The 21,993-nt window shown below is 39.6% G+C and overlaps 1 protein-coding gene across 1 annotated transcript in view; it reads left to right on the top strand.

Moving 5' to 3' along the window:
* ITGA2 (integrin subunit alpha 2) overlaps positions 1-21,993 on the top strand; it is a 51,207-nt gene that overhangs the window by 13,893 nt on the left and 15,321 nt on the right. Inside the window, exons 5-23 of the mRNA XM_009644819.2 lie at positions 225-339; positions 731-858; positions 2,000-2,148; positions 3,246-3,396; positions 3,822-3,987; positions 4,960-5,033; positions 6,476-6,614; positions 8,612-8,757; positions 9,464-9,607; positions 11,754-11,957; positions 12,759-12,895; positions 14,409-14,548; positions 15,542-15,693; positions 16,746-16,856; positions 17,430-17,512; positions 18,295-18,436; positions 20,070-20,162; positions 21,244-21,320; positions 21,419-21,502. Of these exons, the coding sequence (XP_009643114.2) occupies positions 225-339; positions 731-858; positions 2,000-2,148; positions 3,246-3,396; positions 3,822-3,987; positions 4,960-5,033; positions 6,476-6,614; positions 8,612-8,757; positions 9,464-9,607; positions 11,754-11,957; positions 12,759-12,895; positions 14,409-14,548; positions 15,542-15,693; positions 16,746-16,856; positions 17,430-17,512; positions 18,295-18,436; positions 20,070-20,162; positions 21,244-21,320; positions 21,419-21,502 (2,435 nt within the window). The remainder of the gene's footprint in view (positions 1-224; positions 340-730; positions 859-1,999; positions 2,149-3,245; positions 3,397-3,821; positions 3,988-4,959; positions 5,034-6,475; positions 6,615-8,611; positions 8,758-9,463; positions 9,608-11,753; positions 11,958-12,758; positions 12,896-14,408; positions 14,549-15,541; positions 15,694-16,745; positions 16,857-17,429; positions 17,513-18,294; positions 18,437-20,069; positions 20,163-21,243; positions 21,321-21,418; positions 21,503-21,993) is intronic.

Raw genomic sequence — 21,993 nt, 5'->3', positions numbered from 1 at the left:
CCGTGCTGCAGCCGGGGGGGCGGTGAAGAAAAAGTCCTGTCGGCGAGGAAGTCTGTGAAAGGGGTTACGCTGCCACCGTGCTTGCAGGGGGTTTAGCCCGATAGCCCGAGAGGGCTTCTCTGGTCCCGTATGCCTGCAGTTCTGCTTGGTGTGCTTTTGTATGTGGATGCGGGGAGACAAGTATTTGTTGTTCTTATAGTTTCTTTCTGTTGTTATTTTTAAAGACCTGTGGTCCATTGTGGGCACAGCAGTGTGGAAGCCAATACTATGCAACAGGAGTCTGTTCTGAAATCAGCCCAAGTTTCCAGATCCTAAGAAGCTTTTCTCCTGCTGTTCAAAGTAAGGCAGCGTGTGCAAAACAGATTCAATTAAAAAAGCGTACCAACCGAAACCAAGATACGTTGTGTTGGGGACTCTTAATTTGGGATTTTTCTTAAAAATGTATGTGCAAAAAGCAAAGTCCTGTGATTCACATGTAAGGACTGACAAATGGTGATCCAGTGCTGGTATGAATATGGATGGACTCACTCCTCTGAATTCAAAGGTGTTGCACCAGCGCAGGCTCAAGATCTGCATATGCTTCTATTGAGTCCTCATTCTGGCAAAACCTTCCTGATCTGAAGTGTTGCCTGTGTGAGAGCTAAATAAGCACCCTTGGATTTAGCCAAAGACTTGTAAGAGTATTGAGACTGAAAGTGCATTTAATCTCCACTTTTCGTTTCTGTTTTAGAGTGTTCCTCTGTCATAGATGTTGTGGTGGTTTGTGATGAATCAAACAGCATTTATCCCTGGGATGCAGTGCGGGCATTTTTGAAAAAATTTGTACAAGGCTTAGACATAGGCATTAACAAAACCCAGGTAAGTCAAACACATCTTTGAGAGGAAAAAAAAAAAAAAAAAAAGGCAAAGCAAAACACCAAAAAACAAGGCAGTGGGTTTTATTAGCAATTTTAAAGGAAACCAAGTGTGCTTTAGTGTAACTACAGTACCTCCCCCAAAGCCACAGATTACTCAGTTGTCCTGAGTCTGTCACTATTCCTTTTTTTGTCTCACACCTATTTTGAATGGGATTAGTAATTTGATTCAAAACACAAACCAACCGAAATAGAAGTCTAGGTTATATTTAGTGGAGTCAGATCTCTTTCATGCGTTAAATAAAATGCAGACTCTATATCTGTAGAACAGATCTTTTTATGAGCTTTTCATACAGCTCTTACTTTCCAGCTGCTGCATCTTTAAGATAAGTTTTCCTGCTTGGTTACAGTCTGATCCTCGAGTTCTTTTTTCCTTTTAATTTGGTGATGGTAAGGAAAATTTTATTGCCTTTTTAAAAAACATTTTCTGCCTTTACAGCTGTCCATTTTCCATAAACAGTGCTGGGAACAAAGTCTGGGGCACTAGAAATCTCTCTCCCAAAGGCTGCCTTCTTTCTTGGGTAACTCTGGAAGTGAGGTGCCTAAAAGCTAGGCTTCCTCCTCAGTCCTTTCTGAACCTCACCTTTAGCATCTTCTCTTTTTTTCTTTCGTACTAAATGTACATCTTAGCATATGTCTTTAGCTTCACCTGTATTAAAAATAAATAGGGCTTGCAGTGCTCTCAGGTAACTAACCTTTCAGATTTCCGTAGAAGAGATCAGGCTGAGGTGCTGTCAGCTTGTAGAATTTTTGTTATTTTCTCATTTTTCCCAGACTTCCCTGTATTATTGCTATCCATCAGCTCTTCCAGAAGTAACCAAGAAAACATTTAATGCCTACTATTTCAGATTGTTTGCATTAATGTAATGTAGTCCGTAATAAATGACATAAGATGCAAGAGCATTTGGGCTTGCTTTCCTTTCCAAACGTGTTAGTATTAATTGGTTTTATATGTGTTTAAAGAAAATTATAACCCCATGTGCATCTGCAGATCTTTTCCTCCAATCTGGTACATAAGTAAGCATCATGATTCTATGTAACTGATGTAATGCATGATAATCTAACATAATTTCTTTATTGCGTAGGTGGGTTTAATTCAGTATGCTAATGATCCCCGTGTAGTGTTCAACTTGAATACATATCAAACAAAGGATGAGGTTGTTAAAGCAATGGAGAGAACGTCTCAGAACGGAGGAGATTTGACTAATACTTTCAAAGCCATTGACAATGCAAGGTAAAACACATCAGTGGTTACTGTGCAACTGTTGTAACTTACCTTATGAGGCAACGGGCGCATCCTGAATTTCATTCCCCCAGGGAGTACACATGCTCAGAGCCTCTGAGGAGATTCCCAGTGCCAGGCAGAATCCTTCAGTTACATTTACGGTGCCCCATGCAGAACAGTACGGGGATGTGTAAACTGGACTTGCTGAAAAGCATGTCTTTAACCATTGGGTTAAACTCTACGCTGAAGTAGTTCTGGTACCCAACAGAATTTTTGGGCTGTCACAAATGTCTAAACATGACAGCGCACCAAACACTGTGGACAAACTTTCAGGAAAGATACAAAACCACTGAAAGAAGTAATGTTTATCCAGGGATTCAGTGGAACAGGTAACATTTGTGTTTGCTGGTCAGCTTTTGGTTGATTGCAGAGAAAATAAAATCTCTTGTCCGTTGTCAGTTTGTCACTGAGTACCAGCAGCATGAAAAACTTAAAACAATGTGCTGTAACTCTGAATACGTATAACAAACCAGGTCTGTTTCTCAATAGGAAGATGCTATTTTGCAGTTGAATCAAGGACAGGACTCTAGGCCAAAATATGTGCTGAATCAAATGGCCTTGAAAATCTCATTTACAGACAGACTCAGTATTCAACGGAGTCAATATTTGCAGTAGTATTGAGGAACTTATCATTAACACCTTCCCCTTTAGTTTGAACTTGGTGGAGCCAATTCCTAGCTACTCTGGTGTTACAAAACATTGATAGTTCTGACCAAAAAAAGCTTTTTATTTAGAAGTATTTGTACAAAAAAAACCCTATTTTCCCTAGAATGTACATTTCCATCAGAAATAGAATCCAGTCCTACTTGCTGGTTTTTTTTTTCTACTTCCTTGATTATGTTTCTGACAGCTCTTTGAGCAGTGTTTTGAGAAGGAGCTACGAGGAGCATAACTTAAAATTCTTATTGCAGATTGTTAATTTCCAAATAGAAATCACTATAGATGAAGCCTGTTCTCAGTCAGTGATGGATGTATTCATTATGGTATATATGATGAATTCCATCCATTATAAATTGACATGTGATAAATCCAATATTTTATAACAGACAGCATGCCTTCTCACCTGAATCGGGAGGACGTCCGACAGCCACAAAAGTTATGGTTGTGGTGACGGATGGTGAATCACATGATGGCTCCAACTTGAAAACAGTGATAGGTAAATGCAATGAAGACAATATAACCAGATTTGGCATTGCTGTAAGTAATACTATAATTATATATATTATTGCAATTTTTGAAAGATCACTGTGTTGTGTATGTATGAAAGTGCATTTTCTAGATATATGCTGTATATAATGCATGCATTATTACACTGGTGAGACTGAACCTAATTGAAATTATTCTTTATGAACTAGTGAAATGTTGGTTGTCTTTAACTGGCTGAAAAAGCGAAAGCAATATTACCTGAGCAACTTCAGTGGTTTTCTCTTTTGCCTTGGTTTATGTATTTTTCTTATCTAAGTGGTCTCTTGTATAGGAATACAGTCTGATAAGCAATTCAGTAATATGAATAAAGGTAATTTTTTTTAAATATGCAGAATATTTACTCAAATAATACAGAAGGAAATGGAGTAATACCATGACTTCCTCCACTCTTCTTATTTTTTTCTTTTTTACCAAAGGTTTTGGGATACTTAATCAGGAATGAACTGGATACTAAAAACTTAATTAAAGAAATCAAAGGAATTGCTAGTCATCCAACAGACAAGTATTTCTTCAATGTGTCATCTGAGGCTGCACTACTAGAAGAAGCAGGAACACTTGGAGAGCGCATTTTTAGTATAGAAGGTAAAGTACTCAACGTCTCTGAAAAATTAGATCAGATTTTCCCAGCTGAAGAGCTAAGGATTTTATTTAGTTTCACCTTAGTGTAGTACTGTGAAAACGAGGGGCAACGGGAGCTGTGAGCTGCTCCCCAGGAGGGCTCTGGTTTGCATGAGTGTTCCCCGAGCTATCCCACCCCTAATGAGCCCGACCTTCAAGTTAGTTTTTGTGGGAAATACTCCCCAGTTGCTGAAAATTTTGGTCAGGTCCTGGGCTTCAGGCATCCACTGGGGGCTTGTCCATACACGTCCAAATGTACACGGAGCTATTACCACCAGAGGATTAAAGGTATCTTTATGCTTGTCATGTTCACCTGTGTTTTTCTGTTAATGCTAAGCAACTGTGAATTTAAAAAGCAAATCAGGACACTAGGCTAGCAGGCCCATGCTGCTAATCCAGTCAAGGAGATTAGGTGAGATCTTGGGTTTTTTATACTCCCATTGAGTTCCTGCTACCTGAGTCACACCCATCCACCGTAGGACATATTCCTGCATGTCACAGTATTTTTCAAGATAACTACAAAGTTTTGTAAGTCCTATATGATAAGAAACATTCATTTGAAAGTTGTGACTATACAGTTACTAAAGCTGCTAATTCTAGTGTATTATTAGTGCTTCGTAGGAAACAGAAAAAGAGATTTTTTTAGCCACAGTGACAACTGATTCAAACCATCGTTGTCATCATCTTCTGCCTTTTTTTGGAAGAGACTTATAGTGTCGGGGCTACTTCTTAGTTTGCCATTAAATTCTCCAAATATTCTATGGTTTATTAGCTATCAGATTTCTGTTGTTTGTAAATGTTGGAAATGTTTTAGCGGAATTGGAGGATTTGGAAAAAAATAACGTAGTCCGTATGTAGCTACGCTCAGAGGCATCAGTATTGGATCTCTTGTGTGGTTCTATAAGGTTAACCGAATGTGAATATTTGTTTTATCAGGTACAGATCAAGGTGACACGTTCCAAATGGAAATGTCACAGGTGGGCTTCAGTGCGTATTACTCACAAAAAAAGGTACGTGAATTTAATTATTTAATGATACAAATAGATGTAATTATGTCATGAATGCTTAAAACTGCAACAAAATAAGACTAATAAAACACAATGACCAATTTTAAAATTTTTTTACAAGCAGGAGAACGTCAAATTATCCCCTTCTTTTTTATTTGAATACCACAAAAATTACTTCTAACAGATGCTGTATATCCCTAAAATGAAAAACTGTACATTAATATGTGAAGTTGAGTAACAGTTTCTTTCATGTAATGATTTTGAGATGTGTTAATCCAATTATTTCAGTGATTTCTGAGTTCACACAGCATGAAAAATTCAATTGTTCCAAGTTAATATTTTGTAGTTCAATAGCTCAGAAGAATTGAAACCATATTGTAAAGCTGGTATATTTCTAGGTAGTCACCAAGAGGTAAATAAATCGAGTCTGAAAAGAATTTGTCCAGTATATATAAAATATTTGTTTCAAGCATGTTTCACTTAGAAATTAGAAAGAATAATAAATCAGATATATTTTTCATGCTAACCAATTTTAAGATAATCTTGACCGAACAGGTTCTCTTTGTAAAATTCAAGTGTGGTTCAAGTGGCATTGTCCTCAAGCAACTGAAAATACAGAAAGTTTGTTTCTTTCTCATAGCCCTTAAAGATGAATTAAATAATTTTTTAAAAGTCCTCTCCATTTGCGCAAATTGAAGTTTTAATTTACCAAGCACTTCATGCTAGGAAATGGCAAAAATTAAGAAAGATTTGGGGGGTTCTTCAGGAAAATTACCCAGACTGGTTTTACTACAGTTTTCTCATAACAGTATCTCAGTTCAGTAAAGAATTTTAATAACATGAATAATCTAAACTGTGTTTTGTGTGTACAAGTCTAAGATTAAGTATTTCTGTACTGTGTTCTGTATAATGTCACATTAATGTGGATTTTAGATTTAACTGTTTTCTCAAGGACATCTCCGTACAATACACTTAGAGAATGAAATTTTGTATCTTTTCCTATCAGCTTTTGTGTGCTGTCGTTTGTGCTTTTGTTGGCAAAAAGAGGGCTTCAGCTTTTTCTTGCAGTTTTGTTTGTCAGATCCTTAGTCTTCTGAGGACCATGAGCACATAAAAGCATAGACTTGGCAACCCCAACCCCAGGGTGGACAGGCTTAGGAAATTATCACAGTGTTTAAATAAACCCATTTTATCTTGAGTTGCAGTGCCCTGGGAGCTAAAGCAGTCACTTATCCTTTTGCAGTAGAGGGGTGATAATCCCTCTTAATAGGGCCGTAAAGTCTTGCATTTAAGTGGTAACTATAAGCAGCTGCAGTCAACTGCTTGCAGTCGTTAATCACTGCCTTAAATGCATCGATGTGGGAAATTGCATATAGTAACTTCAGCTTTGCTCACGCTGCTTCTGAAATCGGTAGTTCTAAAATGTTGTTTTTTATTTTTTAAAGGATGTTCTGCTGCTGGGTGCTGTTGGGGCCTATGACTGGAGTGGAACAGTAGTTCAGGAGTCTTCAGACAGATTCACCACCTTTCCAAGCCACGTGTTTGAGAAAATTCTACAGGACAGAAATCATAGCTCTTATCTAGGTAAAGGGCTGAAATACAAATCTGGAAAATGTATCAAGCCTTTATTAAGATATTAAAGAACGTGGGGAATTCTGCTCTGGCCAGACTCATGTTAGGAACCGATTTGAGAATATGAAAAGAATTTTGCATCCAAAAAGATTTTACTTACTGGTCAGCAGTTCACTGCATGGAATCTTTTATTGTGTTTTTAAAAATTCTACTCATATCCATGTGGTAAGCTGAAACAAATCAGGCTTTGTCACAGAGACATATGAAGTCATGGGATTTGAAAGGCTGCTTGGTGTATCATATTGATCATTATGGGTACCTCCTGTTGTAGTATTTGTACGTACTTACCCAGTTAAATGTGGATGAGAAGTTGATTAACTTGCTGTTGTTTCATCTGTGCTTGCTCTTTTCTTGGCCTTTACCCATTCAGTTTATAGTTTCAGGAATACTGCTGCAGTTTAACAGAGGTCTTATTTATAACCCCTGTGTTTTTGTGACCCAGTAAAGCCACTCAGTTTGTCTTCTCAGTTCATTGAAATGTTTTCTGCAAACCTACAACATGCTTGCTCTGGTGATTTATCCCTCAATAATGCTAATACATTAAACACCTCGGATTTTCTTATCCTTGAAGTTATTTAATGAGATGCTCTTTTTGCAACTAACATGCTCGTTTCCCTATGGCTTCGCATTACTTGCATCCAACACAATGAATAAACCTAAACATAATGAGCAGTAGCTCTTTGGCATGTGTGACCTCTTCAGGCTTTCTATTCCTGCCTTTTCTAGAATAATTCTTAAAAGGTCAGGTCATTTCCTTTCAGCACTTCTCCACAAGGCACTTGGCCTTAATCTTTTTGGAGCAAACAATATTGTTACCTTTTCTGTCCCTTCATTTCCCTTCCACCTCCTTCTGTCCCCCAGTAAGAGCCCTCTGTACCAGCTCTCTCTCACCAGCTTGGGGGATCCCAGGCTAAAGGGCTGCTAGCACGTCACAGCCTGCTGTCTTGGTCCCCGTTCTGCACTCCACCCTCTCACTTTAAATGGCAGTATGCTGTATGAATTAGGAACGTGTAGCCTTAACTTGCAGAATAAAATCTTGTTTTGCTGTTGCTTATTGAACTTCCAGTTTCCAATGGTGTTCTCCCCCTAGAAAAACAGTGTCCGAACACAAATCTGAATTAGACTGGTATATGTAACAACCAAGGCATAATCCTTTTAGACTGTGCTCCTTGCATTGTCCTGCAGCTTGCTGAAGACATGCATATTCTGCCCAATCACTGGGATTTTGTTATTCAGTTTAGCTATAATCTTTATAAAGGATGATTTTGTTTTCTTCTGTTAAAATAAATTTGCTGTAATTAAACCACAGAAATGTAAAATATGTACTAATGCTAGATTTATAGTGCTAATACATGTTTAAAATATTTGCAGGTATTAAAAGATGTTGCCTGAAAGCAAATAATGTTAGAATAATGGGAATGAGGATTAAAATGTTCAACGAAGTTCAATCAACCTAAGCCCTTCAGCTGACAGGCTATTAATATAGCCTGTTCTATTCAGCCAAAGCACTGGGCTGTGGTTTGGTGAGCTGTGGGAAAATGCACTGCAAGCTTTGCAGAAGCTAGGTGTTCCTCCCCAGTTTGAAGGCTGGCCCAAATGTTCATCTCATGTTTCTCTTTATTTCTTCATTCCAAGGTTACTCTTTGCACTCTTTTTCCTATCTCATTCACAAGCATGACATTCTTGTGGTCTGCATTTTACTGAATAGGCTAAACTATTGTCCATGCTGTTCTGCAAACCTGCTTCAACTTGATCTGTGTGTCATTGCTCTCTCTGGAAGACTATTGCAAATTTTATGCATATGGGACAGCCTAACTTCCCATCTTCCGCATCATTCTTTGCAACTTACACACCGGAATCACTCATCCTCTGTGCCTTTATGGATAACCAGCTGACAACTTGTAGTTAATGGTCTCTCACACGTGTTAAATGTTGGCTTTTCTCCCCAGGTTATTCTGTCGCTGTCGTCTCAACTCAGAGCTCTGTCTATTTTGTTGCTGGTGCACCAAGATCCAACTACACTGGCAGAGTAGTGGTTTATGATGTTGACAGTGATGGTAATATTGCAATTGTGCAGTCCCGGAGAGGCGAGCAGGCAAGTATATCTGGTCACAAATGCAGATTTTGCAGGTATCTGTTTTTATTGACACAGCAGTAAATTGCAGTGCATTTGTTTTGCAAATTCCTCTTTCTTGCAATGCATTTAGAATCCACTTGAACTTTTCTCTGCCACTAGACTATTTCAATGAGGTTAACTGTAACTCTTAAACAGTATTTTAGGAAGTCCTCAAATTAGTGGTAAAAGATAATATACAAAGCTACTTAATGTGTCAACATTTTTAACTGGGAGAGACTTGGTGAGCTCCACTCTACCTGAGAAGTTGTGAAGTACATGACATCAGAAGAGATGTGGAAGTTTATTCTTTTTTTCTCCATTTGGAAAATCATAGTGTGTTTAGATGGTTTTGGATTTGTCTGTTTGTAAGACAAATCTGAGAGTAAATTGGCGATTGGGTGGTTTCATGTGCACAGTTTAATATAAGAAGATAGCTTATTCTGTTTGCATTCTTAATGCTGAGTGGTAAAGCCATAGCAGCAGCTACTGGGCAGAAACAGTGGACACATGGTAAGGGTACGACTCTTCAAATGCTGGAGTATTTTATATAGTAATTTAATTCCAATGGGCAGTTTCATTCATTGGTATTAGATTATTTCTGGGTGTAAGTTTCTGAGTCGGGTGCTGAAATGTTACGCTTTACCAAGTCCACATGAAAGCATGATTCTCTTACTACTGATTTCAGATCGGCTCTTACTTTGGCAGTGTGGTGTGTTCAGTGGACGTTAACAGGGATTCTGTGACAGATGTGCTGCTTGTGGGTGCACCAATGTTCATGAATGACCTAAAGAAAGAGGAAGGGAGAGTATACATGTTTTCCATCACAAAGGTAAGAATAGCACCGTAGCAAAGCTGGAATCAGCTTCCTGCCTCTCCATCCATGATAAGTGCTGATGTTTTCATTTGTCGATGGAGGGATTTACTGTTGGTCCGTGGACTACAGTACTACCAAGGAAAAAGCAGTCCAAACCACAACAGTGCCTAGTGGCAGTCTCTGTTCTGTTAAATCAGAGAGTGACCAGAAGAGTGATCCCTGGCCCCACCGCCAGCTTGCGCAGCAGACTCGCTTGAGCCAGCGTTGCTTAGGGCTAGCTTCTTTCAAAGCAGACTGGCCACACACATGCTAGAAAGCCTTTGGCCCTGGATCTCTTCAGGGCCTCTAAGTCACTTTTTAGTGTACCTTTTTTAAAGTGTTGGAAATTTTGGGAGTAGTGTTTTTGTAACGAGAAATGGAGCATGTGATTTTCCTGGGGTGTGGCGTAAGGTGAGGGGTAAGTGGTGCCAAGCCTGCCTGGTTAGAGGACTGCATATGGAGCCCTTCCCAGTGTGGTCTCACCCATTCTGCTTTTCAGGAGCAGCTGCAAACTTTCCCCAGAACTGCTTGTGCATGCAATCTGGAAATAAGCCAGCTGGAACAGACCAAAATGGAGTCAATAAGCGAGTTAGTAGCTAAGCACTATTAGTGACCAAGGTCCTGCTGCTCTAGCTAGCTCCCTGGTCCTGGTTTTAGGCACTGTGTGAGGCAGTGTACACAAATACAACACAAGGTTGACCATTTCTCTGAAAAATTTAGCTCAAGGCTTTTGCTAATTAATTGTTTGGCATTTGATTTTGGCAAATCTGTTCAACACCTAACAGTATTCCCAAAACAGTTCCAAAAAATGCATTTCTGCGAGTTTTGTGCATTGTTTCGTAGACTTTCACACTGGGTGGTTGCTATTAGTCATGTTGTCTCCTTTGTTCAGTGAAGCTGTGTTATTTGTCTGATGCTTGACTGACTGTGGATTTTCTCCAGACCTGTAGTAGGTGTTTTCAGAATATCGGTATTAACAGTCCTGAAAGCCTCTGGCACTTTTGAACAGCCTCTGAGTCAATCACTGGATGTCCAGATATGCAAAGTAAATTAATACCTGCCATCCGCCAGAGAAAACAGAACATGGCCTTTTTACTAGGTAACTGCAATCAAATGAACAGAGAGGAAAGACAATCCTCTTCAGCGGCCACTCACAGTCAGACCATCCTATAGCAACAGGAAACTGTACCCTAAGGCAATTTCAAGGTAGATGGAGGTGCTGGAAGCAGTACTGATGGCAGCTGACCTTGGTCTTTGTAACTGTGGAAGTAGACACAAAATACAGAATAAAACTAAAATGAAGGATTTTTTTTTTTCATGTTTTGAGAACTGTATAATTTGGAATACTATCCTTAGAACTTTTAGTCTTTATCAAATGTTGGGTTTGAAATCATTTAAAAATTAAGAATAATGAAAGAATGATTTTTATTTTTTTAAAGAACCTGAATTTCTGCAACTTGTCCATGTTGCGCAAATAATACTTTTCTGGTCATTTTTAATAAATAACTTCGCTGGTATTTCTAAAATTTTAAGCGTAGAGTGATAACTGAGGTTAAAGATGACAATGATATTTGCCAAAGAGTTGAATTTAAGCTAGTGTAAATGTGATTATTTAACTACAAAGATCTCCAATCTTTCTTTCTTCATTGGCACTGGAGAGGTCAGGAGTTTAGCATTTGGACACATGTTTTTTGCATTAGTTTAGTTAGGAAATTCCATTTCTGTTTCAAAGAATTATGTCCAGTTACATAATTTCCATTCCCTCTGCATAAAAACCTGTAATCCAAAACTGGAAACTGTATTTTTCAATGTATTGTGAAACTTTCAGAACAGTCAGTTGAGGACAGTGAGAGCATTTAAGCTTCATACATATGGTTATATTTGCTGTTAGTGCTTTGCATAGCATGCTTTGATTTTGCTGTGTAACACTTGCCAAGACTCTGAGACATAATGCAAACTGAATGGGCAATACAATGGGGAAGGAATTCAGGGCTGAGCAGTCCAAGGGGAATGTACTGGAAAACAGAAACAAAAAACAATGCACATAGATACTGCTTGTATGTCTAATCTGGTGCAATGATGACTGTGTTTTTGCTTTTTTCTTCTTTTTCCTTTTTTAAAGGGAATTTTGGATCAACAAGAACTCTTGGAAGGTCCACAGGGGTCAGAAAACGCTCGCTTTGGATCAGCCATCGCAACGCTTGCAGACATTGATTTGGATGGCTTTAATGATGTTGTAATAGGTGCGCCACTGGAAAACCAAAATGCTGGAGCAATTTACATTTACAATGGATTTCAAAAGACTATACGTACCAAATATTCTCAGGTAGATAACTTTGTTGCATAACGCTGTACTCAGTGCCTTTAGGTCTGCTACAGGAAAACAGAAGAATTTTCTATCATTTATTTGTGTGTCATCCTCTTAAAGGAGTACTGTTATTCTCATGGCTTATGTCAGGCTTTGTGCCTCTCCTTACTTCAGCTGTCAGCATGTCGAGATTGATAATCGTGGTGCTTATAACTGAAGCATATAGAGGAAAAGGGCTTGCAAGATGCTCCGTCTGATATTCTTACAATTTTTGCTGCCTGCATATGCAGCCAGCTAATTTCCTGTACATTTTTTGACACCTATTATTCAGGATTTTAGGGTTGATGTGCAGCAATGAAGATTAGATGAATCCCAGCTCTGTAAATTATAAATATGTAGTGTTAAACGGAAAGACTTTCAAGGGTCTTCACATATCCTATATGCTAATGTAATGGTAATTTTAATGTCACTTTCCATGCAGACTTTCTGGTCAGAAAGTATTTTGTTAGAAGTTCTGTTAAGCTTCCTGTTCTTTGAGTTGCTCAATGTGAGATGGAAAAAGTTTCCAGTAAGTACTAGCTGGCATACAGCAGTCAGTTAGTTGATCTACTCCCAAGACAGAAAAATCTAGTCCATTGTCTGCTCCAACAGGGGAGGAAAAAGTGCTTAAAAGCTTCTGAGAAAACATCCACAAAAGCATGTTGATTAATCAATACATTGCATATACAGGGAATATCAGTGAAAATCCATTGCTTAGGCTGCTATCTACAGACTTAAGCACCCTTGTGGCAAACTCAGTAACCAAACTGTCTTTCCCAGAAAATTTTAGGATCGGATTCTGCTTTTGGACAACAGCTCCAATACTTTGGAAGATCAGTAGATGGCCGTAGAGACTTAGATGATGATGACATTACCGACGTATCAGTTGGTGCTGATGGAAATGTGGTTCTGCTCTGGTTGGTAAACTCTTTTAGAAAAGAAGCACTTAATGATTCAGATGCAAGTTAAGCATGTAGTTAATTAAACAGCAAAACAAACAAACAAAAAAGCTCTTTCATTCCATGTGTTCAGAGCTCAAACACTTACTGCCTCATCGCTGCTATCACAGCTAGCTGAGAAACAGCACTAGACTAAACCTCTTCTAAGCATGTATCATCAAACCATCGAAAGCCCAAGCAGCGTGGGGGGCAGATCCAGGGCGTGCGGGGGGAAGCCGCGTGGTGGGGGCTGCCAGCAGGGACCTAGGCAGGGATGGGGAGGGCCAGGAGACACCCCTGCCTGCTGCTGCCATGCAGGCACACGGTCCAGAGGGAAGGGGCAGCAGTGGGGAGTGGGGCTTGCTTGAGAGTATTTGCAACAGCAGGTTGTACTTCAGTAGCTGCATGGTAATTTTGATAGCTGAGCCCGAGACAGATGAAATGACTTCCCACGCAACCTGTTCTTTTTTTTTTTTCACTGGGTGGTAGGCTGATCTGGAGGAGAGACTTGTCCTGCAGGGTAAGGACAAAGAGCAGTGAAAGAGAGTTGGCACCTATTTCTGGCAAGAAACCCGTCTTTTCTGGCATTGTGGCCTTTGCCAGAGCAATCTGAGTACTTTCACAAAATAAAGAAGAAAGGCTTCACAGAACCCAAATCTTCTGCCTCCCTAGCTACTGTGTATTTTCCACTAATTCCTTGAGGAGCTAAATTAAAATGCAGCTTGCTTTCCTATCTGTTGCCTGTCTTCTTGCCTGAGGCTCCCCATTGTAAGAAGACAGACATCAGACATCACTGCATTGCTACTTATTTCATAACAAAATAGGATTATTAAAAATGAATGGTCAGTTTGACCCTTTGACCTGCCACAGAACTGCTGCTGGTGCTGGTGGGAATTGCATTAAAGAAAATTATGCTCCTTGGACTACCAGCATTTACTTAGATTTGATTAATGAAGATGCTCATTTTTCTTTCACTCTGGCATTTGGTCTGATTAATGAGTTTCGCTTTTGATTAAAGTGTTTGTTTTTACATGCAGGGTTCCTTTGAAACTGTTCTTCAAAATCTTCATTAATTACATGAAAGTTGTTTTTCTGAAAAATTAGAGTAGTAATTAAAATGAAGAATTACCCTTCTTCACCTTACCAGAGGAGCTCAGTAACTTCCCTAAATGAGCAGAAGGTTACTTATTGTGAAAACAGGACAATGGCTTTGTTCTCTGTTACCTTAAGGGAAGGATTAGAGTGTGAGGATAAAGACATTGATTATCCATTCATTTGAACTGATAAATTATTTATTGTCATTACTGAAAGCTACTATATCAACAAATTCAGTTATATGCAAAGAAAAATAATTTTACCAGTGCCATTAAAAAATGTTTATCTTGGGAACCAAGAAAATCAATGTTACATTTACAGATAGTAATTGACAACAGCTTCTATATTACCCAGTGCTCTTGAAAATCACATGTAACCTGTTAAAAATATTTTTCAGGTCACGAAGCATTGCAAATGTGTCCATAATTGCCTCATTTAAACCTGAGAAAATCAGTCTGCTTAACAAGAACACAGAAATAACTGTCAAAATATGTTTTCAGGCTACATTTAGACCTGCTAAGAGAAATAATCAAGTGGGTAAGAGTATTTCAATGACTTGTCTTCTGTTAATTTCTTCAGAAGTCCATTATTCAAATGAGAAGTGGAAATTCTAAAGATATATTAGGTTGAGTATCAAGAAAGGCAAAATCAGTGTTAAAACTTAAGTGCTTGAGAAAGTGATTCTAAGACCTACTTTCATCACTGGCTCCATAATCTTTGAAACGTGAGGAGTTAACAGTATAAAGGAGAGCTGTGTCCTTGCTGTTCAACAAACCCCGGACAATGTCATGAGTGAGAAGCTGATTTTTTTCAACCTGCTGGTTTCAACAGCAGACTGAAGACTTCTCTTCTCTCTTCAGAAAAAAAAAATAATAAAAATCCATAGGCTCAGTGCAGATGTCAGTGGGGAGAAGCTCTTCTTTTCAGAGGGTAGAAGAGCACCAAATATTTCTGACACCAGCACTGGCCTCTCATGAAGCTATTTAGTTAGACATATACGTCATGGATAACACCAGTTGGACTGCTTCAGTGCTATGTATAGTGCCTTTAGGAACTCATGATTGTGAGCTGTAAAATAATGGTGAACTTCCACAGCATATTAGTCATAATATGAAAAGAAGACAGAAATTATTATGTGATTGAAGAGAACATGCAGATTCTTTATAGTGTCCTCAGAGTTCAGGGATATGGTTGCAAGGCCCCTTTATCGAGCGTAATCCTGGCCCTGCTGACTGGCTTCTTGCCTGAGCTGCAGGCTCAGACATCTGCAGTGGAGACTGGATTGATTGCCATTTAATGTGCTCTCTGTGGATGAGAACTTACGTCAGGTTTTAAACCTGTTTGACTGCTTTGGAAAACACAAGAGAAAATTTTATCATTTTATCAGACTGCTCTGTGTTTAGCAAACTACGAAAAAAGTAAAATATTTAGTGTGGTTTGGAAAGCCTGGTCACTCTGTAATGTTGAGCATAGTAATGAGATCATGGGCAGTCAAACTCGGCAACAAATGTACTGTTCTTCTTCCTATAGCTATAAAGTACAATGCAACGCTGGATGCAGATCTCCAGTCCTCTAGAGTGACTTCTAGAGGATTGTTCAAAGAAAATAACGAAAGGTACCTGCAGAGGGATCTTATGGTACGTCATGAGGAGAATTGTGTTCACGATGTCTTCAGTGTACAGGTAAGTGTAATTGCAAGCAGTCTTATGTGATAAAAATGATCAGAGGAAGACGTTGATGAATGTTATGTCTGTACAATGAATTTCATGCGCGGTGTCCTCAATAATTTATATTTCTCAAATTCCCCGCAACTGAAAAATTCTTAGTAAGATTCTGATTTCAAAGCAACTAATAACTGTCAAGTTCAGCACAGCTTTTTAGAAGAGGCAGTTTTTAATTACATAATTCAATTCTGACATAACACAGAGCCCGAAGTCCATAGTTTCAATAGATTTTAATTTCCGTCTGAGTAGATTCTTCTGGAAGAACTAAGACGTACATGCAAATGTTTTCTCTCAAACTAGCAACACTTCAGGCAGACTTCTGGTGCATGCTAGCCTTAGGTATACACCTAGGAAAAAATAAAAATAAGCAAGTCTCTATCTTTCTCTAGAACCAAAGACCGAACACAGTCCTGAGAGTTGCCTTAAGCCCCCTGCACTTAAGTCCCCCTGATGCTAGATCAGGTAGAGGACTTTGCTTCCTGCTCTGCTTGGCAATGCAAGTATCTTTGGCTTATTGATCACATTTAGTGCCACTGTGGAGCCGTGAGCCATAGGGATAGAAGAGTATCCAGTACTAAGAAACAGAGGAGAGGTGAGGTGTATTGTGGTTAATATCGCTCAGGCCCAGCTGCTCTCTGTGATGGTGAGGCAGAGCAGAATAGGAATCTGACTTCTGCAGCCAGGTGAGAATGGAAGTCACCTGGTGGTGGCTTGGGAGGACCAGCTTCTGCAGCTGCTGAGAATCTGCATGTTCCTTAGTTCTAGAAGAGTCTCCAGGAATCCTAGGAAAATGAGTTTTATCATGGAAATGCACTTCAAGCTGTTTAGCAAGAGAAGCCCACACTAGGCAATCTCACAAAATTGTTTCAGTCAAGAAATGAAGCATTGTACTGTTACTACTTGTTTAGTGCAAGTATGATTTTATTCTGCATTCTCAATTTACAATAGAATTACCAATTTTACCCTGTTTGCTGTGCTGAGAGCTATCATCTGAGCCATGTGTTTTACAGGAACCTTCCGATGCAGTGAGTTCACTCAGTTTGCGCATTGACATTGGCCTTGCAAATCCTGGCTCCAGCCCTGTCCTTGATATATATTCTCCTACATCTGTGGCCTACAGCGTAAGTATGCAGACTTAGTATCGAAAAATGCATGGCTATACACACGTCCATAACATGTGGCCCCCACAAACACCAGAGGTACATGCAAGTGAAAACTGGCGTTCTAGTTAAGCCACCAGGCTGAAAGCAGGCACCAGGGGGGATGTCCCTTGGTTCCTTTTATACCTTTGTATTGCATGGGCTTGCTCACACACACGTCAGCCACCACGGCATAACAAGCATGTTGGCTGAGCCTTGTCACTGTCCATATGAACTTCTAGTTGATGGCAAAGATGAACTATTTTAGGTTACTTTATCCTACAATAAACAGAGATGGAAGCCCTTCGATTACATCACATTTGTTGTGGGTTAACAATAACCTGCCTGCATGGCAGTTACGGATCAGCTGACTTGTAGTAACATGTTACTCAGTGTTAATTTGTTCATGTGTCAGAGTTCTTAATGCCATTCAGAGGGATTTTCTTATCTGCAGACCAAGAATGTGCTTCACCCCAAAGGTGTTTGCGCTCTACTGTCTGTAGATAATTTTAAAGTTGAGCCCTGTCATTCAAGAAATGTTTTTGTTTTTCATAGATTCCTTTTATTAAAGACTGTGGTGAAGATGAACTTTGCATCTGTGATCTTGTTCTGAATGTCCAGCGGAAGGCAGATGATGGGTAAGAGCTAAATCATTGGAATTGTTGGGGTCAGGTGTTAAGTTTTCACCAGTTGGTTTGTCCGTAGGCCTTCAATTAATTTCTAGACGAGAATGCCTTTCTAGTTCAGTATCTACTTAGAAATAGCAGGGATAAAAAAAAGCAATAGCATTTCTGTCTAAGTAACTGTCAAGGAAGAAGAGGTATGATAGGAACACAGATATAGAAGTAGGACTATTTGTCAGCTTAGACAAACGCAAATTTTGTAACTTAGGGATGAGGACACAGTGAGCACTCAGAAGAATCCTGGCTGGCTGGCCCCTGTGGGGAAGGGGAGCACACTGGGAGCGCAGCAGCGGCTGCAGCAGCCGTCTTGGTCCCTCTTGCAGGCAGCAGTGAGGATCAGCAGCATGCATTCCAAGTCCATATGGAGATATGTGCATGGATGTACAGTACACAGGGAGACAAGGCTGCCTCTTCCTGGAGCGGCCATCCGGGTCTGCTGCTCACTCTCTGCCCACTGTCCCACCAGAGCAGAGCCCTTGAAAATTCAGCAGAGTGACCCTGACATACGTAATCAAGGTCCTGCGCTTTGAGAAGACCCTAGTTCTGTTTGGTTTTAAGAAACACCATCACAGAGTTTCTTATGTCAAAAGGTTCAGAAAGCAGAGCGTTTAAGGCGTAGAATGTAGGAAATGTCTTGCTGTGCTTGTTATTTGTTGTTGGCTACAAGCAACATATTTTCATGATCCACAGCTGTTCTAGTACCTCTATTTACAACAATGGATTTTATTTTCCAACAGCAAACAGCAGTTTGTTGTCAGCAGCAAAAACAGAAGACTAACGTTCAATGTGAAATTGAGAAATAAAAAGGAAAATGCATATAACACCAGAATCCGGGCTACATTTTCAGACAACTTGTTTTTTGCTTCATCGTCTCTACCAGTACGTGATACCAAACCTCACTCTTTCTGTTATTGCCACTGATTTTCCAGATTCTCAGATAAATTTTTTATTTTTTTTTTTTCTTTCTAGTAGTGCCTATCCCAGGAAAGAATGTGTGTGCAAACCTCTCTCCCAGTTCATTTTCTTGGATACCAGAATTATTCCCTTCGGCATATCAGTTTATTTAGGTCAAGGAGAGACACTGCCAACTCAGCATAAAAGTTGGCAACCTGTCGAGTTTGACCTCACCTCAGTATTTCAGTCATCTTTTCCTCACTTTAGGCCTTGGCACCCAACAGCATGCCTGAATGCAGTTGCTGTGCCACAGGGAATTTGTATTTGATAAATCAAGCATGCAGCATTGATGCAGCCTTAAAGCACAGTCTTTGGATCTAGAAATAGTGTTACTGCCAAGGCCGTGTGTTCCAGCTAGACAGTTAATCAGATTGAAATGATTGCTATACCAGAAGCTCTTCTGCTAATGAACTTTGTCTTAGAAAAGGGAAAAGAAAGGAATTATACAGACTATTTTGGGGAATGCAGTAACTCTAGAATCTCAACTGTTGCTCCCAAACAATTCATGAAGGATGCAACCCAGACTTCAGTGCTTGGTTTATCTGGTCAGGCTGCTACTGGAGAGGTAAATGATAATCTTAGGGGTGAAACCCAGAGCAATCCCTAAACTGAAGGGAGGGGAGGGATAGAAGCGTTCACCACTGCCCGAGAACAGCCTTTTCCCGAACAATGAACTGGCAGAAGTACTCCACACAGCGCTGAGGGTGCTGCTTTACCTCCCCATCCTGTTGTGCAGCGAAACTGCTCGTTCCACACATACCAAAAGACCGCACTGGAGCTAGGATTTTCTTTTGCTTTAAAAGCCCGTTTGCTGAGAAGTTATTTCAGCCTGCAAGTGAAGCTTTTGACCAAAAATGTGCCTGCTTCAAAGCAGGAAGAAAAGCGTAAGCTGAGAATGTATGGCTGTTGGTTTTGGTTTTGGAGGATTTTTATAACATAATTAATGAATGGTAAATGTCTGCGAGGGATGCTTGTAACAGAAGGCAGTACATTTTAGTGAATTGTTTTCAAAGTGATGATTACTGGCTATGGTCTACAAGTTTGTCTTTGGTGTAGCATGATAACATGCTAAATATTCTGCAAAGTAGTAAACTAACTCTTATGTATTGTAGATTTTCCTACAAAAAGTACAATACATTTCCCCTGCACACTCACTTCTACAGTAAGTAGGAGTTCTACTTCTACTGAACTAGCTGTCAGGTCGTGTAAATATGTCTGCAAAAGTTCTGTAAAAATGCTGTAAAAAAAGCACTGTAGGAGTTCATGCTGGAGGTGACCTGTACTCTCTAGCCTGTATTCCAAGCCCAGCACAAAACCCTAACAAGCTCACAAGAAATCTCATGGGACTGGTCCTTGTCCCATCTTTCTCCTGCCTCTCTCCTAGCCCTGCCTATGCCCCACCCATTTGCCGCATCTCTAGGAGTTACTGCTGGAACGGCTACTTGTATTACTCCTTATACCGTCATACATGTCCCCTTGAGGACACAGACTGATAACCTCCTCTCTGCTTTGTCAAAACCTTGTACTAAGATGACTTTTCTGTCTGTTTCCTCCGCAGAGTGATGGGACTGAAGTCTCGTGTCAGACAGGAACAGCGCAAAGTACAGTCATTTGCCAAATAAGCTATCCTGTTTTCAGAACAGGACAACAGGTACAGCTAGCATGTCTAAATAACCTGGAATGATACCCAAAAGCTTTTTTGTTGTTGTTTTCCCCTAAATCTGCATTTACTGCTGGTAAGGATGTCTTAGATTTGGCAACAGTTAACTTCCCTTTGGGTTTCAGAGGCATTAAAGGAAGCAATCTAAGGGCTAAACTTTTGTGACTCCCTGCCAGATTAAAGGAAAAAAGGCTCTTGAAGCACATTTATCCCTACCCACAGCTTTCAAATGCTACTGTAGCTTTGTAACTCTCGGAGGGCGAGGGCTGGGGACAGAAGCAGAGATCATCGTGTGTAGCCTCCTGGGAACTGAGCACAATTCCCGTCAAACCCCTCCTGCTGCGTGAACCTGGGGTAGCTCCCTCGCCTGCTCTGTGAATCTCATCTCTCCAAAAAAGCAGTTTTGCTTTGAGAGGAGGTGGGTGGCCCACACAGCCCTAGGATAGATCGTATGTCCTTTTTCTCATACATACCATAAATCTCAGAATATCCATAGTTTTATGGAACTTAATCTCTTATTCTTCAAGGGCAGAACAGAAATAGGCTTCCAGCCTCTAACACAATCCACTGGAGCAATAAGAAACTTGCTAAAAAGAGTAGAAACATGGCATTCGGGGAAGGGAGGAGCAAAACAAACAAAAAAATAATTACATATAAAAAAGTTAATTTTTAATGGCATTGGTCAAAGCAGACCTGTTGGAACAGATGGAAGAAAAGAGTGAGTACAAAGCTTACGTTAGTGCTAGTGTTTAAAAGCATGTAATTCAAGCAATCCTGAACACCTTTTGTTGCAGCTTGTAGCTAGTCATAATGTATTGTGTATTGTATACACAATTAAAAAATACAAATAGCTCATGTTTATGTAGCAATACCGGTTTGTAGGAGAAAGCAAGGACAAAGCAATTCTGGAATATTAGAAATTACTGAAATATTACATAGAAATTGATGTAGAATTCAGATACAGAGGGCAATTCTAGATTGTTGCACATACGAGTAATTATGTTGCTATCGGGAAGTCCTTTGGATGTTGTACCATCAACTCATTTACTGTGCGTTCCTTGTCTCTTCATAGGTATCCTTTGATATTAGTTTTGATTTTAACCTGAAAAATCTTCAGAACGTGGCAGTTCTAAGTTTTCATGTGTTGAGGTAAAGTATATAATCATATGAAAGCAAGTTAGGTATTAATATCTTACTTGTATAAGATAATATCATAATGCCTGACTTAAATGTGTTTTGATGAACAGCGAAAGCAAGGAAGAACAAGACTCGGACAACCAGGTCAGCTTATCAATTCCTTTGCGATATGATGCAGAAATTCACTTCACAAGGTATGCTGAATAATGAAAAGAGTCACTGTTGTTTTGCACAGGCATTTGAATATGGTGAACAGTCCTGAAAGGCCACTGAAAAGATACTGAAACTTTGTTGTCATTTTTGAAGTCATAAGAAATCCTCACTTCATCAAGAGGAGCAGAATTTTATGTTCTTCTAATAATCTTACATGTAAAAAGTTACAGAATGTATAGTAAGAAATTGTGGATCCATGTTTACCTCTCCACAGTTGTTACAGATGCACGTGTGAATGGAAGTGGTATAAAAACCAAACAGTGCTTGTAGGTTTGATAATAGAACAAGTATATACTACATAATAATTTCGGGTCTCTGGGCTCAAATGTAGTGACATTGGATCAAATCTGGAGTTAAAGCGATCGAAACTAAACAAAAGAACAACAAAACAAAAAGAAAAAAATGCCCCCAGCTCAAACTCTGAGCAAAGGCTGGGGAGGGAGGTGGGGGGAAGAATTATGGACGTATCTGC

Source organism: Egretta garzetta, unplaced genomic scaffold (assembly GCF_000687185.1).
Source record: "Egretta garzetta isolate BGI_Z169 unplaced genomic scaffold, ASM68718v1 scaffold268, whole genome shotgun sequence".
In the NCBI taxonomy this organism is placed as follows: domain Eukaryota; kingdom Metazoa; phylum Chordata; class Aves; order Pelecaniformes; family Ardeidae; genus Egretta; species Egretta garzetta.
Note: the sequence above shows the minus strand (reverse complement) of the source record. Positions and strands in the feature narration are given on the sequence as shown.